Source organism: Lynx rufus, unplaced genomic scaffold, assembly GCF_022079265.1.
Source record: "Lynx rufus isolate CCGP_SWC_20201006 ecotype Redwood Valley unplaced genomic scaffold, mLynRuf1.p SCAF_15, whole genome shotgun sequence".
In the NCBI taxonomy this organism is placed as follows: Eukaryota; Metazoa; Chordata; class Mammalia; order Carnivora; family Felidae; genus Lynx; species Lynx rufus.
In genome coordinates, this window is record NW_025814829.1 from 62237159 (window position 1) to 62255089 (window position 17931).

General features: G+C 45.1%; 1 protein-coding gene across 1 annotated transcript in view; it reads right to left on the reverse strand.

Annotated features, from left to right (window-relative positions):
- DNAH14 (dynein axonemal heavy chain 14) overlaps positions 1-17605 on the reverse strand; it is a 312531-nt gene extending 294926 nt beyond the window's left edge. Inside the window, 3 exon segments of the mRNA XM_047076479.1 lie at positions 40-171; positions 7945-8096; positions 17481-17605. Coding sequence (XP_046932435.1) covers positions 40-171; positions 7945-8096; positions 17481-17605 — 409 coding nt within the window.
- Between the last annotated feature and the right edge of the window lie 326 nt (positions 17606-17931).

A 17931-nucleotide genomic window follows, 5' to 3' on the forward strand; every position in this document is an offset into this window, starting at 1 on the left:
AGCGTCTTCTAAACAAGCCGGGTCTGCGATGCTACGTACCTGTCCTATCATACGACGCAAGCCTTTTCTTCTTAACTTTTGGACAAGCGTTAGTTGGGCCCTTTTTTTCCTTTGATACCTCTTTCTTCTTATGAGGAACTGGCTTTGAAAGCTCCTGCAGAGTTCTACTTTCTTGAAGGTACTCTGAAAACAAAAGCATCATTAACTGAGTAACCAGCACGCGCCATACACGATGGCAGGGCCCGCTACGTGCCAGGCCACGCAGGAGATCACAGTGCAATTTCAGTCTCTAAGAGCACAGGCTCCGGGTCAGACGGCCCGAGCTCCACGCGCCGTTCCGAGCTTCCCTGCCCAGTCCTGCGATTTACTCTGTGAGGAACCGTCTCCCTCCCTTTCCTCACCTGAGAAACGAGGACTGTTCCAGGGAGAACCTCGGAGGGCGTTAGAGGCTGAAGCCGTTCCTACGTTTAAAGCGCATGGTAAGTGCTTACAAAGACCAGTATTAACTTTATTGTTACAATAAACCTTTAAAATGCGAATGCTCCTGTGAAATCTACAACAAAAGCTTTTTTTTATTAACTGCGGTTTAGTGACAAGGCCAGAAACAGATACAAATGCAGAAAAGTCACATTTGGCCAATTTTCCAGATTCCTTCTATGACTCACCTGACCGGTGGGATCTCAGCATGAAGAAGGCAGAAATCACTGAAAATGCACTTTTCAAAAGCAAACAAATTATACATTTTCTCCTTGATATGATGAAAATGTATGTACTGTGGTGAGCCCCCAGTTAAGTAGGGAATAAGGTACGATAATTACACACAACACAAAATGAGTACAAGCGACACAGCCAGTAAGTTCCGTTTCCACCCAAGTCCCAAGTCAGAGGAGACAGACAGACAGACAGACAGAGAGAGAGAGAACATCCCATCTGTAGAGTCAGAGACCACACACCCACCCGGCCGGAGGAATCACATGTCGAGGAGGGTAAGGACTTCCACTGCGGCGGGGACAGGGCTGGGGAGGAGAGAGGTAAGAAAACACAAGTACCGTCCAGGGGGCCACGAGAACGTCTGTGGGAAAGAGCCGTGAAACCTTCCCTTCTCCCCAACATCGAGCCCAGGAGTTTCTCACACTCCTGTGCCTTAACTGAAACCCAGTGATCTCCCAGACGTCACGCACACGCAGCCCTCTCAAGCACTGGTCGGTGACAGTCCTGCACCCCGCGTGCCTCAAGCCTGGAAAGTGGGCTCGTTTTCGTCCCCGCTCCCACTTCCACTCCCGAACCATTACGTCTCACCCTCTTAAACAAAACCCTACGCCCGAAACTCATGCCTTCTCACTACGTCCTACTCTTGCACAGCTCACTGACATCCACCGATGAATCTGGGGCCAGGCTCCAGCGAGGGCCTGTTTCCCCAAATCAGACCTGCCATCTTTCTGGCGTCTGATACAACACCCTGGCCCGCTCCCTGAACATCCTCACCTCTGGCCCGATCACAGCCCAGCACCTGCCGTCACCTGCCTGTCTCCTTCCTGCACACTTAACGCTCCCAACATCACGTTTTTAAACTTCACCAGCACCTCCAGTTCATGGCCCCATCACTGACGATCCATCATCCCTCTGTTTATTTTCCTCTTTCTCTCTATCCAGCTGAAATTATGTCGCCAACACGCTGCACCCTCACCGTCTTTTGATCTCATCTCCGTGGCAGAGCAGCGGCCCTGGACGAACCCAACTCTGCGTGCTCGGCTTGCCGTCCCGCAGCCCAGTGCCATCACACAAAGGCCCACAACGAGTGGATCGGTAACTCCCGAAGGTCACCTTTATTAATCACAACCTGAAATCCCGGTCTGCCTGGCTGACTTGCCCTTCTGGCTCATCAGTGGCTAGAATTCCTCCATGCACCTCAAACCTCTGAACCTCCACCTTCCGCTCTCTACTCACCTGCTCTTCATGCCTACTTCCCGGGGAACACAAAGGCATCCGGCGGGAATTCTCTCAACGTGCCACGACTACACAAGCCAACGAACCCACGCCTGAGCCCGTCTTTCCCTCCTGTCCCTTCTGACTTAAATAAGGGGGGTGTGTTTCTCTTCCCATCCAAACCAATCCTTTCCGCCTTTTGCCCACACCACCCCCTCGTGCCTACACTATTAACGATTCTTCTCTTCCTCTGTGTGTCCAGCTCCCAGCATGAATCACCTCGTCCTAGACCACACTCCCCTCCAGTTGACCATCTCTATCTGGCCTTCCGTCACAAACTTCTCTAGAAAGAGTTGCACGTCATCAGTATTCTGTTTCTTCATCTTCTGCCACTTCTTTTTCTCTTCTGGGCAGGTTCTGGACCTGCACTCACACAGCACTCCTGCGACTGACCCTTTGGGGTTACTACTTCAATGCACACTTTCAGCCCTCGTTTTACTCACCAGTATCATTACTTTCAACCTCTCCTTCCTTTTTAAGCTATAATTGACAAATAACATCAGGTTGGCTTCGGGTGCCCAACACGATGATTTGATACTTGTACATATTGCAAGATGATCACCACAAAGAGTCTAGCTAACATTCATCACCACGCAGTTACAATTTCTTTTCTTGTGATGAGAACCTCGAAGATTTACTCTCTTAGCAACTTTAAAATTTGCAAGACAGTATCATTAACAGTCACCATGCTGAACATCACATCCCCACAACTTGTTTATAACTGGAGTCTGTACGTCTGACCACCTTCACCCATTTCACTTGAGTCTTCGTGTGTGTGTGTGTGTGTCTGCACGCGATTCGTCCTAAAGGTCTTTCAACTGTTTATCCTTTCAAAGAAACATCTCTTGGTGTCATTAATCTTTCCTATTGTCTTTTTAGTCTCCATTTCATTTATTTCTGCTCTGATCTTCATTATTTCCTTCCTTCTACTGACTTTTTTTCTTTTCTACTTCAAGTGTAAAGTTAGATTGAGATTTTTCTCACTTAATTGAAGTAGGCCTGTACTGCTATGAACTTCCCTCTTCTAACTACTTTGCTGTATCCTGTAACTTTGGTATGCTGTATTTAGATTTTCATTTGTCTCAAGGTATTTCTTTCCTTCATTTTTTCTTTGGTCCTTAGTTGTTCAGTAGCACACTGCTTAATCTCCACATGTTTCTGTATTTTCCAGTTTTCTTTCTGTAAATTATTTCTAGTTTTTTGTTTTTTACCATTGTGACAGGTAAGATGCTTGATATGATTTCAATCTTCTTATAGTCATTGAGACTTGTTTTGTGGCCTGCTGTATGATCTATCCTGAAGAATGTCTGTCCCATGTACACACATGTCCCATGTACACACATGTAGTCTGTTGCTTTTAGATGAAATGTACTACTACATCTGTTAAATCCATCTGGTCTCACACGTTAAGACCAAGGTTTCCTTATTGTTTTGGAGCGTGGGTTTTGTTTTTGTTTGTTTGTTTTGTCTGGATGATCTAACCACTGATGTAAGCAGGATGTTAAAGTCTCCTGCTATTACTGTTTCGCCATCTATTTCTATTCAGGTGCCCCTATGTTGGGTCCATATTTACAAACATTGTATTCTCTTGCTGTATTGAACCCTTTGTCATCATATATTGACGTCTCTGTCTCTTGTTACAGTCCATTACTACCCCAGCTTGCTTTCTTCTGGTTTCCATTCACATGGAGTATCTTTTTCTATCCTTTCATTTCAGTCTGTGTGTGTTTGTGCAACTGAAGTGAGTCTCCTGTAGGCAGCATATAGACGGGTCTTGTTTCTTATCCATTTGGCCACTCTGTATTTGTTGTTTGGAGAATTAGTGCATTTGTAGTTGAAGTAATTAACGATAGGAATGGACTTGATGCCATTTTGTTAACTGTTTTCTGGTTGTTCTGCAATTCCTTTGTTCCTTCTTCTCTTGCCCTCTTCCTTTGTGATCTCATGGTTTTCTATAGTGTATTCTTACATTCCTGTCTATCTTTTGTGTAGCTACCATAGGTTTTTTTGCCTTGTGCTTGCCATGAGGCTTACATAAAACAACTTATAACAATCTATTTAAGTTGATGGCAACTTAGGTTTGAATGCGTTCTAAAATTCTACACTTTTCTCCTCCATCCCACATTTTTATGTCTTTGATGTTCACAATTTACTTTTTATCCTGTGTATTCATTAACAACATTTTGTGGTCATAGTTCTTTTTGCTACTTTAATCTCTTAACCTTCATACTAGCATGTAAGTGATTAACCCACCCCCCTTTACACTAGATCATTCTGACAGACTGTGGATGCACCTCACTACGCTCTCTGATCTGTGGGACAGGTGGCCCGTAAGAGCTATTTCTCCATTTGTAACAGTTCAGCAGGACTCACATGTGCGAGCCCCATGGTCACTGGGCCCAGGAGGACAAAAGGGGTCTCCTGGGTGGCAGACACAAAACTCAGGGTGCCAGACTAGCACGCAAGCTCCCTGCCCCAGGACAGTCCAGTGACCCAGAGTGGGATAGAGGAGAGCACCCCCACCAGATGTGCCCACTGGGCTCTGTCCCCCGAGGGTATCTCAGTGGGCCCTTATATGTTCACCAAAGAAGCCTGCCCTGTAGGCTGAAGCTTCGGGACAAGACAACAGACCCCTTTCTCAGAAGGACTGGGGGGTCTCTTCCAGTCTGCTGAGTCTGAGCCAGGTAAGAACTCCACCCTTGTAACAGTTCTATGGGACCTGCAGTGTAAGCCCCTCTGGCCACCGGTCAGGCCATCTAGAGGTTCCCCCAGGGCAGCAGCCACGAAACTCAGGGCGCCAGGTGAGCGTATGTGCTCCTTTCGTGGAGATGCTGGGGCCCTGGAGCAAGGCACAGGGAGAGGGTCAGGACGGCACCTGCCAGTCTCCCTTTTTGGAGAGCATTTCAATAGGGCCCTGGATGTCAGAAGCCTGACTCTCAGAGCTGAGCTTTAGGATAATCTGACAGGCCTCGTTCACTGAAAGGCTGGGAACGTTTTAGTCATTCACTCGCCTGCCTGTGCGCTAGGCCCTGGGGAGGGTGACCGCTAAGTCCTTTAAGAACTGTTTCTCGGGGCGCCTGGGTGGCGCAGTCGGTTAAGCATCCGACTTCAGCCAGGTCACGATCTCGCGGTCCGGGAGTTCGAGCCCCGTGTCAGGCTCTGGGCTGACGGCTCGGAGCCTGGAGCCTGTTTCCGATTCTGTGTCTCCCTCTCTCTCTGCCCCTCCCCCGTTCATGCTCTGTCTCTCTCTGTCCCAAAAATAAATAAACGTTGAAAAAAAAAATTAAAAAAAAAAAAAAAAAGAACTGTTTCTCAGTTCCCTGTAGCCTTGTAGGTGTCCTGGATCAAAGCCCTGGACTCCAAAGCTAGCTGTCTGCGGGGCTCATCTCTCAGGGATAGGCCTTAAAAGTTGGGGTGCCCAGTGTGGCTCAGGGAGAGGCTCAGGACCGTGAGTCCCCTCCTGGATGTGGGCTACGGGGCCGTGGGCGGGGATTACGGTGAGACTGTGCCTCAGTCTCTCCTACCCATTTTGATGGGGCTTTTCCCTTCATTCCCCAATGTGCAGGAGTTGATGAGCTAGTTTTGGGGTGTTTTCCGGTGGAAACAGTCACAGACGTAGCTGTATACTTGGTATGCGTGCAGGAAGAGGGGAGTTCAGGATCCTTCTACATCAGCTGTCTTGAACCGGGACCCACTCCTTCGTTCCTGGTAGTTTTTTCCTCTGGCTTCTGTGACACCACGTACTCATCCTCTCGCTCATCATTCTATCTAGCCTGGCTCTGACCATCCCCACGTGTCCACTACAGCCACCCTCCTTTACCCGGGTCATCGCTGCTACAGTTCTTCCGTCCCGCTTCCGTCTCACTTTGTACTCTCTCCTTCGGGAATCTCACCGCATCCACGGCTTAAGTTGCCACCCACATAACTACTCCAAGTACATCGTCTCTGCCCTGGCTTCTCTGAGCCCCAGACACATATATTCGGTTGCTTGCTTGACATCTCCCGGAGTGTACCAAAGGTACTTCAAATTCCACGTGTCCCAAATTGAAATCACAATCTGCTCCCAGCCCCCACAGACCGACCCTTCTTCAGGGCTCCCTCAGAGAACAGCACCACTATTCGTTCTATCAGACAAGCCAGAAACCTAGCTCTCACCTTTGACACCACCTCTCTCTCACCAACCCACCACCCTGACTGATAATCCTACCTTCAGAACAGCCAAAGCCTCGGGGCCCCCCCGGGTGGCTCAGTCGCTTGAGCGTGCGACTCTTGACTTCAGCTCAGGTCATGATGCCAGGGTTGTGGGATCGAGCCCCGTGTCAGGTCCTGTCCTGAGCATAGAGCCTGCTTAAGATATTCTCTCTCTCTCATTCTCTCTCCCTCTGCCCCTCCCCCTGCTTGTGTGCTCTCTCTCTCTAAAAATAAAAAAAAAAAAGGAGAAAAAAAAAAAAGAATATCCAAAGGCTCCCTGTACCAATTCTTACTCCCTTCCAGTCTATTCTTCAATCTGCAGCCAGAGTGATCTTTTCAAAGTAGAAATCTGATGTCAGCTCTTTGTTTAGACCCTTGCCATGGCTTTTGTCTTCGCAAGATAATGACCTGAATCCTTAACACAGCCAACAAGCCGTTACTTTGCCTGGCCCCTGTATTCCTATCCAGCCTTGTATTTCTGCCCCCCGTTTACTGAGGAAAGTGACGGAAGGGTCACAGCTCTTCTACTTTTCACTCTGCTGGAGCGGAAGCTTTGCCAGCCATGCGGACACTTAGCTACAAGGCCCAGGCACTCTAGGAGCGAGACAAGTACCGACATGGGGCCGGGGAGCTGCAAGTTAGATGTCTCCATGTGATTACCTCGATTTTAATTTTTAGTTTTCATAAAGCAGGAAGCATAAACAAGTAAGAGAGGCTTAAGGTTGAACCGCAACAGGGTAAACAGACGCCGTGGGCAACGAGAGGCAAAGCTAAAAGCAGGCCAGCTGGCACCAGGTGGTGCGGAGTGCCCCACGGATGCTGGGGACCATGGCTCAGCACATGACAAGGGTGGGAGAGCGTTCTGCAAAAAGGCTTACCAGTCCGAGAGGGAAAGCAGGGAAAACCGGCAATTAAACTGAGTAGCGCTGAAGTTTGGACAACCCGGGAGCAGAGAAGTGGGAAGGGTGGAGGATACTGGTATCACAGAGGCTGCTGGAGGGAGAAGGGGGCTATGGATGGAGACCAAAGAGCAACCTTCATAAGGTGAGGACATAAAAGAGCTGTGGACAGGGTGCCCAGGGGGTCAGTCGGTGAAGCGTCCGACTCCTGACTCCGGCTCAGGTCGTGATCGTTCGTGCATTCAAGCCCTGCGTCAGGCTCTGTGCTGACAGCGTGGAGTCGGGAACCTGCTTCAGATTCTGTGTCTCCCTCTGTCTCTGCTCCTCCCCCTCTTGCCCTCGGTCTCTGTCTCTCTCTCAAAATAAAAGTTGAAAAATTAAAAAAATTTTAATTTATTTTACATATGGTTAATGGCAGAATTTGAGACCAGCAGAAAGAAGACTGAACCAACGGAGGCGTGTGGAGGAGTAATCAGGGCCCCCACAGACAAGAGCGACAAAGGAGGTCACGGCACAACCAGAGGTACGGGGGCCTTCAGGGAATGCTGAGCCAACTTTAGAGTCCTTGCCTCACAAAAACCCCCAAAGTTACAGAAACGTCAGATTTTCTCGGTGGTGGCAGCGAGATCACTGTTGTTATTTTGATTACGATGACAGCATTTAGATTATGTCCCCTTTAAGAGGCAAGCTCTCTATCTGAAGGTATTACCAACTGCCAAGACTAATGAAACCCATCAAGTACCAAACCTCGTATTTTGAAAGTGAACTAGTATTTCAGTGTACGTTACTTGTTTTCTCAGTTTACGCTATTGAAATTTCTTCCCATCTCCGTAAAAGAAAACATAAATTGACATGCCTGGATAGTAACCTTGATAGATTTCTTCTGTCTGTCCTGACTTCAAGGCTCCAGAAAACGTTTCAAGTGTTTTATATTCTAAGGTTTCCTTTGCTGCTGCTTTAGCTGGTTGAGTCTCTGATGATGTGTCGTCTCCATACTCCTGTTCCTCGTATTTCTGAAGCCTGATGTGACAAAGAAAGTCAGATGGCGTGGTCGACGTTCTCTAGGACTCGACGCTTAAATCTTTATACTATACAATATAACATCTATCCTTTCAAACAATTTTTGATAGACCCTCTAAAAAGTAGATCTGAACAAGGAGAGGCTATCTAGTTAAATGCAAAAGAGATCTGATATTATTGTTGAAATTTTAATGCTGGAAAGGACTTAAGAATCCTCACCTAACCTAAAAGATGAAGAACTGTTACCCAATTAGTGGCAGAGTGAGGTCAGAATACAGTTTCCTGGAATTCAGTACCCTTCTTTATAAAGCAATCACCCACAACCACACTTATTGAGATTCAAACCAAAACCTTTTCACAATACATTAGCCAACTGCCTGTTTGTAAATGCTGGAAAACCTTTTCATAAGAACCGAATCCACAATCACTGCCTACAACTGACTTACACCACAGACCGTGTTTTTACAAGGCGGGGGAAATTCAGGGTTCTGTAGATCCTCACATACTGCTCGGTGGGAAACAGTAACTACCAGTAGGGTAAATGAAAACACTTAATCACCTGAACAAGAAGGGGAAGTTCCTCGCAAAGACGGAGCACGACCTCTCTATACTTGCTCATGGATACTTTCCTTAGGTGTTAAATCTTGAGTGTTTTGAGTCCCCTTAGTTTAAAAACTCCTTGAACAGTCTCCTCTTCATTGAAATGTCAGTCCATACCCTCTGTTCGTTTTTTATACTGAATCGCATACCACTTTCTTAACAACGCTTAGTTCTTCATGCACTTTGGATAGTAACCTTCTGCCATTTTATATGTGCTGAAGATGTCTTCTGGTTTGGTCCTCTCACTTCCTTGATGAAATCTTCACAAATGTAAGTTCTTCACTTTAATATAAGCTAATTTATCTATCTTTGTCTTTATGATTTGTGTTTATTCTTAAGAAATCTGCCCTTACTCCAATCTTGACAAAATTCTTGTACTATTACCTAACAGTTTTAAAGTTTTGCCTTTTACAAGTCTTATACATCATATGTTGGTTCTTAAATCCCTGAGTTTTGGGTATGATGTATGGGGCAGGCCCTCCCCCCCACACTCCCATAAGGATCTGTGATGCCACAGCACCATTATCGAACACCCCCGTCCTTCCCTTCCCTGACCTGTAACAACAAGTCCGTGTTACTCAAAATGTATATACCATTATCCACCTGTTTCTTTATTTGTATTGGTTTCTCCTTGTTTCTGTATCCCAGTGCTTTAATTGCTAGAGTTGTGACAGCTGTAGGGTAAGACTCCCAACTTTCTTTTTCTTGAAGAGTGCTGACACACTCATGGCCCTTTGCTTTTCTATACAAATTGTGTTGCATTCTCAATTATATTTTGTAATTTTCTCCATTAAGGTCAAACATATAATTTCAAAAATGATTTTTTTCCAGGTACTGGATTTTTCATTACAATTACAAATGGTAGTTATGATTTATTTACATTTTCAATCTATCCCTGGAATGAAATTCACTTACATAAATTGATTTTAATCTAGCAGTCTTGCTAAATTAAATTCACTTATTAATTATGAAACTTTGTAAATTCTTTTCCTTTTTCTAGACATCATTTATAAATGATTAAGTTTCTCCTTTTTTAAACCTTTCAGCTTTCATCTCCTTTTGTCCTTTTTTTTTTTTCTTGTCTTACTGCCCTAGGACCTTTTATAGGATGTCACATAGAAGTGGCAATAGCAAATATCCTTGTCACTTTTCTCACCTTACAGGGAACACTTTTAGCTCTTGACCATTAAAAATATTTGCTTCAGATTTTTGGTAAATGCCCCTAATCGTGTAGTTTGCTAACAGTTTTTATCATTAACAGACAATGCACGCATTTTATCAAATGCTTTTCTTCCTTTGATCTATTAATGGTAATTGGTATCGATGCATTTTCTAATGTTCAACTAACCTTGCATTTCTGAGATGAGATACTCAATTTGATCTTGGTGTATCATCCACTTTTACAAGCTGCTATAGGTTAAGTAACCTGTAACCTATAACGCATTTAGGGTTTTTTACTTCTCAGGTTGTGAATGAAACTGACTAGGAAGATTATGTCCTAACTCAATTTAGGGACTATCTTCTCTTTTTCTGTTCTGTAGAAGAAGTTGTGAAAGACTAGACTTATTTTCTCTTGAATTTATGTTAGAACCCGTAAACCTGTTAGAAACTCAGAAACTCTGGGAATCTGCCTGAGCCTGATATGTGTGGTCGGGGGGGAGGGGTTCAGTCATGATTCGTAACTACCAATGTGACAATTTTAGTGGATAAAAAGTTCGTCTTCCCTATTACCTATTGAGCCTGTTTTGTTCATACCTTTCCTAAAAATTTGATATCCTGTTTCAGACTAACTGCCATTGAACAGTTAAGTTACTCATCTTCTCTGCAGATCTTCCTGTACCCACCTAGGCCATCCCCCCACCCCCCCACCCCAGATGTGCCTGTTGGCCATCTGTATGTCTTCTTTAGAGAAGTGTCTATTCATGTTTTCTGCCCATTTCTTCACTGGGTTATTTGTTTTTCGGGTGTGGAGTTTGGTGAGCTCTTTATAGATTTTGGATACTAGCCCTTTGTCTGATAGGTCATTTGCAAATATCTTTTCCCATTCCGTTGGTTGCCTTTTAGTTTTGTTGATTGTGTCCTTTGCTGTTCAGAAGCTTTTTATCTTCATGAGGTCCCAATAGTTCATTTTTGCTTTTAATTCCCTTGCCTTTGGGGATGCATCAAGTAAGAAATTGCTGCGGCTGAGGTCAGAGAGGTCTTTTCCTGCTTTCTCCTCTAGGGTTTTGATGGTTTCCTGTCTCACATTCAGGTCCTTTATCCATTTTGAGTTTATTTTTGTGAATGGTGTATGAAAGTGGTCTAGTTTCATTCTCCTGCATGTTGCTGTCCAGTTCTCCCAGCACCATTTGTTAAAGAGACTGTGTTTTTTCCATTGGATATTCTTTCCCACTTTGTCAAAGATTAGTTGGCCATACTTTTGTGGGTCTAGTTCTGGGGTTTCTATTCTATTCCATTGGTCTATGTGTCTGTTTTTGTGCCAATACCATGCTGTCTTGATGATGACAGCTTTGTAGTAGAGGCTAAAGTCTGGGATTGTGATGCCTCCTGCTTTGGTCTTGTTCAAAATTACTTTGGCTAAAATTATGGAAAGAGCCTAAATGTCCATCAACTGATGAATGGATAAAGAAATTGTGGTTTATATACACAATGGAATACTACGTGGCAATGAGAAAAAATGAAATATGGCCTTTTGTAGCAACGTGGATGGAACTGGAGAGTGTGATGCTAAGTGAAATAAGCCATACAGAGAAAGTCAGACACCATATGGTTTCACTCTTATGTGGATCCTGAGAAACTTAACAGGAACCCATGGGGGAGGGGAAGGAAAAAAAAAAAAGAGATTAGAGTGGGAGAGAGCCAAAGCATAAGAGACTCTTAAAAACTGAGAACAAACTGAGGGTTGATGGGGCGTGGGAGGGAGGGGAGGGTGGGTGATGGGTATTGAGGAGGGCACCTTTTGGGATGAGCACTGGGTGTTGTATGGAAACTAATTTGACAATAAATTTCATATATCAAAAAAAATTACTTTGGCTATTCGGGGCCTTTTGTGGTTCCATATGAATTTTAGGATTGCTTGTTCTAGCTTCGAGAAGAATGCTGGTGCAATTTTGATTGGGATTGCATTGAATGTGTAGATAGCTTCGGGTAGTATTGACATTTTAACAATATTTATTCTTCCAACCCATGAGCACGGAATGTTTTTCCATTTCTTTGTATCTTCTTCAATTTCCTTCATAAGCTTTCTGCAGTTTTCAGCATACAGATCTTTTACATCTTTGGTTAGATTTATTCCTAGGTATTTTATGACTCTTGGTGCAATTGTGAATGGGATCAGTTTCTTTATTTGTCTTTCTGTTGCTTCATTATTAGTGTATAAGAATGCAGCTGATTTCTGTACATTGATTTTGTATCCTGCGGCTTTGCTGAATTCATGTTATCAGTTCTAGCAGACTTTTGGTGGAGTCTATCGGATTTTCCATGTATAATATCATGTCATCTGCAAAAAGTGAAAGCTTGACATCATCTTTGCCAATTTTGATGCCTTTGATGTCCTTTTGTTGTCTGATTGCTGACTAGCACTTCCAACACTATGTTAAACAACAGTGGTGAGAGTAGACATCCCTGTCGTGTTCCTGATCTCAGGGAAAAAGCTCTCAGTTTTTCCCCAGTGAGGATGATGTTAACTGTAGGCTTTTCATAAATGGCTTTTATGATGTTTAAGCATGTTCCTTCTATCCTGACTTTCTCGAGGGTTTTTATTAAGAAAGGATGCTGAATTTTGTCAAATGCTTTTTCTGCATCGATTGACAGGATCATACAGTTCTTTTCTTTTATTAATGTGATGTATCATGTTGATTGATTTGCAAATGTTGAACCAGCCCTGCATCCCAGGAATGAATCCCACTTGATCGTGGTGAATAATTCTTTTTATATGCTGTTGAATTTGATTTGCTAGTACCTCATTGAGAATTTTTGCATCCATATTCATCAGGGATATTGGCCTGTAATTCTCTTTTTTTACTGGGTCTCTGTCTGGTTTAGGAATCAAAGTAATACTGGCTTCACAGAATGAGTCTGGAAGTCTTCCTTCCCTTTCTATTTTTTGGAATAGCCTGAGAAGGATAGGTATTATGTCTGCTTTAAACGTCTGGTAGAACTCCCCTGGGAAGCCATCTGGTCCTGGACTCTTATTTGTTGGGAGATTTTTGATAACTGATTTCATTTCTTCACTGGTTATGGGTCTGTTCAAGCTTTCTATTTCCTCCTGATTGAGTTTTGGAAGTGTGTGGGTGCTGAGGAATTTGTCCATTTCTTCCAGGTTGTCCAGTTTCTTGGCCTATAATTGTTCATAGTATTCCCCGATAATTGCTTGTATTTCTGAGGGGTTGGTTGTAATAATTCCATTTTCATTCATGATTTTATCTATTTGGGTCATCTCCCTTGTCTTTTTGAGAAGCCTGGCTAGAGGTTTATCAATTTTGTTTATTTTTTCAAAAAGCCAGCTCTTGGTTTCACTGATCTGCTCTACAATTTTTCTAGATTCTGTATTGTTTATTTCTGCTCTGATCTTTATTATTTCTCTTCTTCTGCTGGCTTTGGGGTGTCTTTGCTGCTCTGCTTCTATTTCCTTTAGGTGTGCTGTTTGATTTTGTATTTGGGATTTTTCTTGTTTCTTGAGATAGGCCTGGATTGCAATGTATTTTCCTCTCAGGACTGCCTTCCCTGCATCCCAAAGCATTTGGATTGTTGTATTTTCATTTTCGTTTATTTCCATATATTTTTTAATTTCTTCTCTAATTGCCTGGTTGACCCATTCATTCTTTAGTAGGGTGTTCTTTAACCTCCATGCTTTTGGAGGTTTTCCAGACTTTTTCCTGTGGTTGATTTCAAGCTTCATAGCATTGTGGTCTGAAAGTATGCATGGTATGATCTCAATTCTTGTATACTTACGAAGGGCTGTTTTGTGATCCAGTATGTGATCTATCTTGGAGAATGTTCCATGTGCACTCAAGAAGAAAGTATATTCTGTTGCTTTGGGATGCAGAGTTCTAAATATATCTGTCAAGTCCATCTGATCCAATGTCTCATTCAGGGCCCTTGTTTCTTTATTGACCATGTGTCTAGATGATCTATCCATTGTAAGTGGAGTATTAAAGTCCCCTGCAATTACCACATTCTTGTCAATAAGGTTGCTTATGTTTGTAATTGTTTATATATTTGGGGCTCCCATATTCGGCACATAGACATTTATAATTGTTAGTTCTTCTTGATGGATAGACCCTGTAATTACTATATAATGCCCTTCTTCATCTCTTGTTACAGCCTTTAATTGAAAGTCTAGTTTGTCTGATATAAGTATGGCTACTCCAGCTTTCTTTTGACTTCCAGTAGCATGATAAATAGTTCTCCATCCCCTCACTTTCAATCTGAAGGTGTCCACAGGTCTAAAATGAGTCTCTTGTAGACAGCAAATAGATGGGTCTTGTTTTTTTATCCATTCTGATACCCTATATCTTTGGGTTGGCACATTTAGTCCATTTACATTCAGTGTTACTATAGAAAGATACGGGTTTAGAGTCATTGTGATGTCCGTAGGTTTCTTGCTTGTAGCGATGTCTCTGGTACTTTGTCTCACAGGGTCCCCCTTAGGATCTCTTGTAGGGCTGGTTTAGTGGTGACGAATTCCTTCAGTTTTTGTTTGTTTGGGAAGACCTTTATGTCTCCTTCTATTCTAAATGACAGACTTGCTGGATAAAGGATTCTTGGCTGCATATTTTTTTTTTTGTTCATCACATTGAAGATTTCCTGCCATTCCTTTCTGGCCTGCCAAGTTTCAGTAGAGAGATCCGTCACGAGTCTTATCAGTCTCCCTTTATATGTTAGAGCACGTTTATCCCTAGCTGCTGTCAGAATTTTCTCTTTATCCTTGTATTTTGCCAGTTTCACTATGATATGTTGTGCAGAAGATCGATTCAAGTTACGTCTGAAGGGAGTTCTCTGTGCCTCTTGGAATTCAATGCCTTTTTCCTTCCCCAGATCAGGGAAGTTCTCAGCTATGATTTCTTCAAGTAGACCTTCAGCACCTTTCCCTCTCTCTTCCTCCTCTGGAATACCAATTATGTGTAGATTATTTCTCTTTAGTGCATCACTTAGTTCTCTAATTTTCCCCGCATACTCCTGGATTTTTTTCTCTTTTTCTCAGCTTCCTCTTTTTCCATAATTTTATCTTCTAGTTCACCTATTCTCTCCTCTGCCTCTTCAATCCAAGCTGTGGTCACCTCCATTTTATTTTGCAGCTCATTTACAGCATTTTTAGCTCCTCCTGGCTGTTCCTTAGTCCCTTGATCTCTGTAGCAATAGAGTCTCTGCTGTCCTCTACACTGTTTTCAAGCCCAGCGATTAATTTTATGACCATTATTTTAAATTCCCTTTCTGTTATATTGTTTAAATCGTATTTGATCAGTTCGTTAGCTGTTGCGACTTCCTGGAGTTTCTTTTGAGGGGAATTCTTCCGTTTTGTATTTTGGATAGTCCCTGGAGTGGTGCGGGACTGCAGGGCACTTCCCCTGTGCTGTCTTGAATAACTTGTGTTGGTGGGCGGGGCTTCAGTCAGACCCGATGTCTGCCCCCAGCCCACCGCTGGGGCCACAGTCAGACTGGTGTGTGCCTTCTCTTCCCCTCTCCTAGGGGCGGGATTCACTGTGGGGTGGCGTGGCCCATCTGTGCTACTCGCACACTGCCAGGCTTGTGGTGCTGGGGATCTGGCGTCTTAGCTGGGGTGGATCGGCAAGGTGCACGAGGGTGGGAGGGGCAGGCTCAGCTCGCTCTTCCTTCGGTGATCTGCTTTGGGAGGGGCCCTGCGGCACCGGGAGGGAGTCAGACCCTCCGGAGGGATGGATCCGCAGAAGCACAGTGTTGGGTGTTTGTGCAGCGCAAGCAAGTTCCCTGTTGGGAGCCGGTTCCCTTTGGGATTTTGGCTGGGGGATGGGCGAGGGAGATGGCGCTGGCGAGCGCCTTTGTCCCCCGCCAAACTGAGCTCTGTCGTCCTGGGGCTCAACAACTCTCCCTCCCGTTGTCCTCCAGCCCTCCCGCTCTCCGAGCAGAGCTGTTAACTTATGACCTCCCAGACGCTAAGTCGCGCTTGCTGTCGGAACACACTCCGTCGGGCCCCTCCGCTTTTGCCGCCAGACTCGGGGGCTCTGCTTGGCCGGCGGGCCGCCCCTCCGCCCCGGCTCCCTCCCGCCAGTCCGTGGAGCGCGCACCGCCTCTCCGCCCTTCCCACCCTCTTCCGTGGGCCTCTCCGTTCTGCTAGTCTTCTGGCGGTTTTCTGGGTTAGTTAGGCAGGTGTAGGTGGAATCTAAGTGATCTGCAGGACGCGGTGGGCCCAGCATCCTCCTACGCCGCCATCTTCCTCCCCCTCCTACTCCCCAATTTTCTATCTCTACCTTTTCATTCTTCTTTCTGGAGAATTTCCTCAGCTTTACTTCTACTATTATATATTTAATTTCCAAAAGATATTTTTCCTCCAAATGTTCCTCATTTTTAATTCTCCCCTTGCTGTTTCCTCGGTCACCTGACGATCCCTGACAGGCTTCTGTGATTTGAGTTTCTATCAAGCTATAAACTTCCCTCACATGGTCACGGGTCACCCATTCGTGTTTAAGAATCCTCACCGAGATCGAGCTGTGGGGCCCCTCTTCATGCTCTGGTAGATGCTGTCAAATGGCAGATTTCACTGCGGGATAATCGGAGGTTTTCCCCGCTGGCATTAGGTGTAGATCTTTCCTGTTGGCTGGTCAGTTTCCCGGAGGACACTTTTCTTACCTTTGGCTGTGAGTGTTCTCAGAGGCAAGCGGAGGAAGAATACCAAAGTCGCCTCTGACCCGGGGACAGTAATCTACTCTCAGCTGGGTCTGCTGTCCCCACATCCCGGAACTCTCCTATCGGAATGAAGGAAGAAACACTCTCCCGGCCGAGTGGGGTGAGGGAAGGGCACCTGCCTTCTACCTGCTGCTTCTACAAACTCCCAAGCGCCTGCTCTCACTGCCACTGCCCCCTCAGCCCCAGCACGCTCACCGAGGGGAGGGAAGAGGAGGGGTGGGGAGAGACGCAGGGGTGAAGCAGCTGCTTTCGGGCTTCGCCTGCCGCCGCCTGGGGTGTGCTGTGTCCTCTCTGCGGAATCCGTAGTCACTTAACCGTGTCTCTGGTCTCCCAGAACTACTCTGGTGTCTCCCACATGCTCTTGTCTCCTCCCTCTGTCCTTTGTGGGTTCGTTCCTTTGTAGTCTCCTCCTACCAGCTCAGTGGGATTTCAGGAAGGAGACCCTGAGCCCGTCAGCGTTTCCTTATTCTCTTCCCGAGTGGATGCTGATCCGAGAGGAATGTGAAAAAGGAAAACACAGGGTCCCTCCAACCTCCTCTCCACTCTCTCTGCGCTGCCTCTTCTGCTCTGAGTTGTCATTTTCCATCCACCATCGACACCAACAACTAACCACCTGTTGCCTTCCCGGGGCTTTTCAGTTTTCGGTCACTTTCTCATTTCCATCAACTCCTCTCTCACTTTTTGGCACGTCCAGGATTGGGCTGGGGAAGGAGCGAGGAGCCGGCGTGAATCCGCCCGTCCTGCCGGCACCACGCCTAAGGACCACTCCGTCATAAAGGCCGGCACCATCATCCGATCCTCCCAGGACTCCTCCCAGGACACGTGGCATTTTTCACTGTCAGAAGGGCTTACCGCTAGTGTACAGTGTTGAGATTTTAACTTGATTATATCCTATTTTACCTTGCTTTTGTGTTGCTTTTCTCCCGGTTCATGTCTTCATCTGTCATCACGTCAATGGGTATATTTTTGATATTTTTTTTTCTAAACAGGACTCTGAAATAACAGGCTGCAAAACACACATTCATGTTATCTTTTAAACATAAAGGATGCTTTCACAGCTATGACTACCAGTTTCAAACCTGCATATGTGGTTCCCATCCTCCCACTAGGCTTAATTTAACATCTCCATGAACTTCAAGTATTTCCTCCGAATCGCAGAATTTCCTGACCCTTCACGAGGCTAGCTATCCCTCTCAGGGCAGTCTCGGTATTCTCTAACTTCCTCTAAGGCAGCTTTTTCCTTCTTACAAAGACGGGTTTGTGTGCATATAATTCCAATTTACCTTCAACTCCATACTAAAGGTAATTATAAGGTTTAAGAGCCTCCCCTCAGGAAGAATCATCAGAAAGA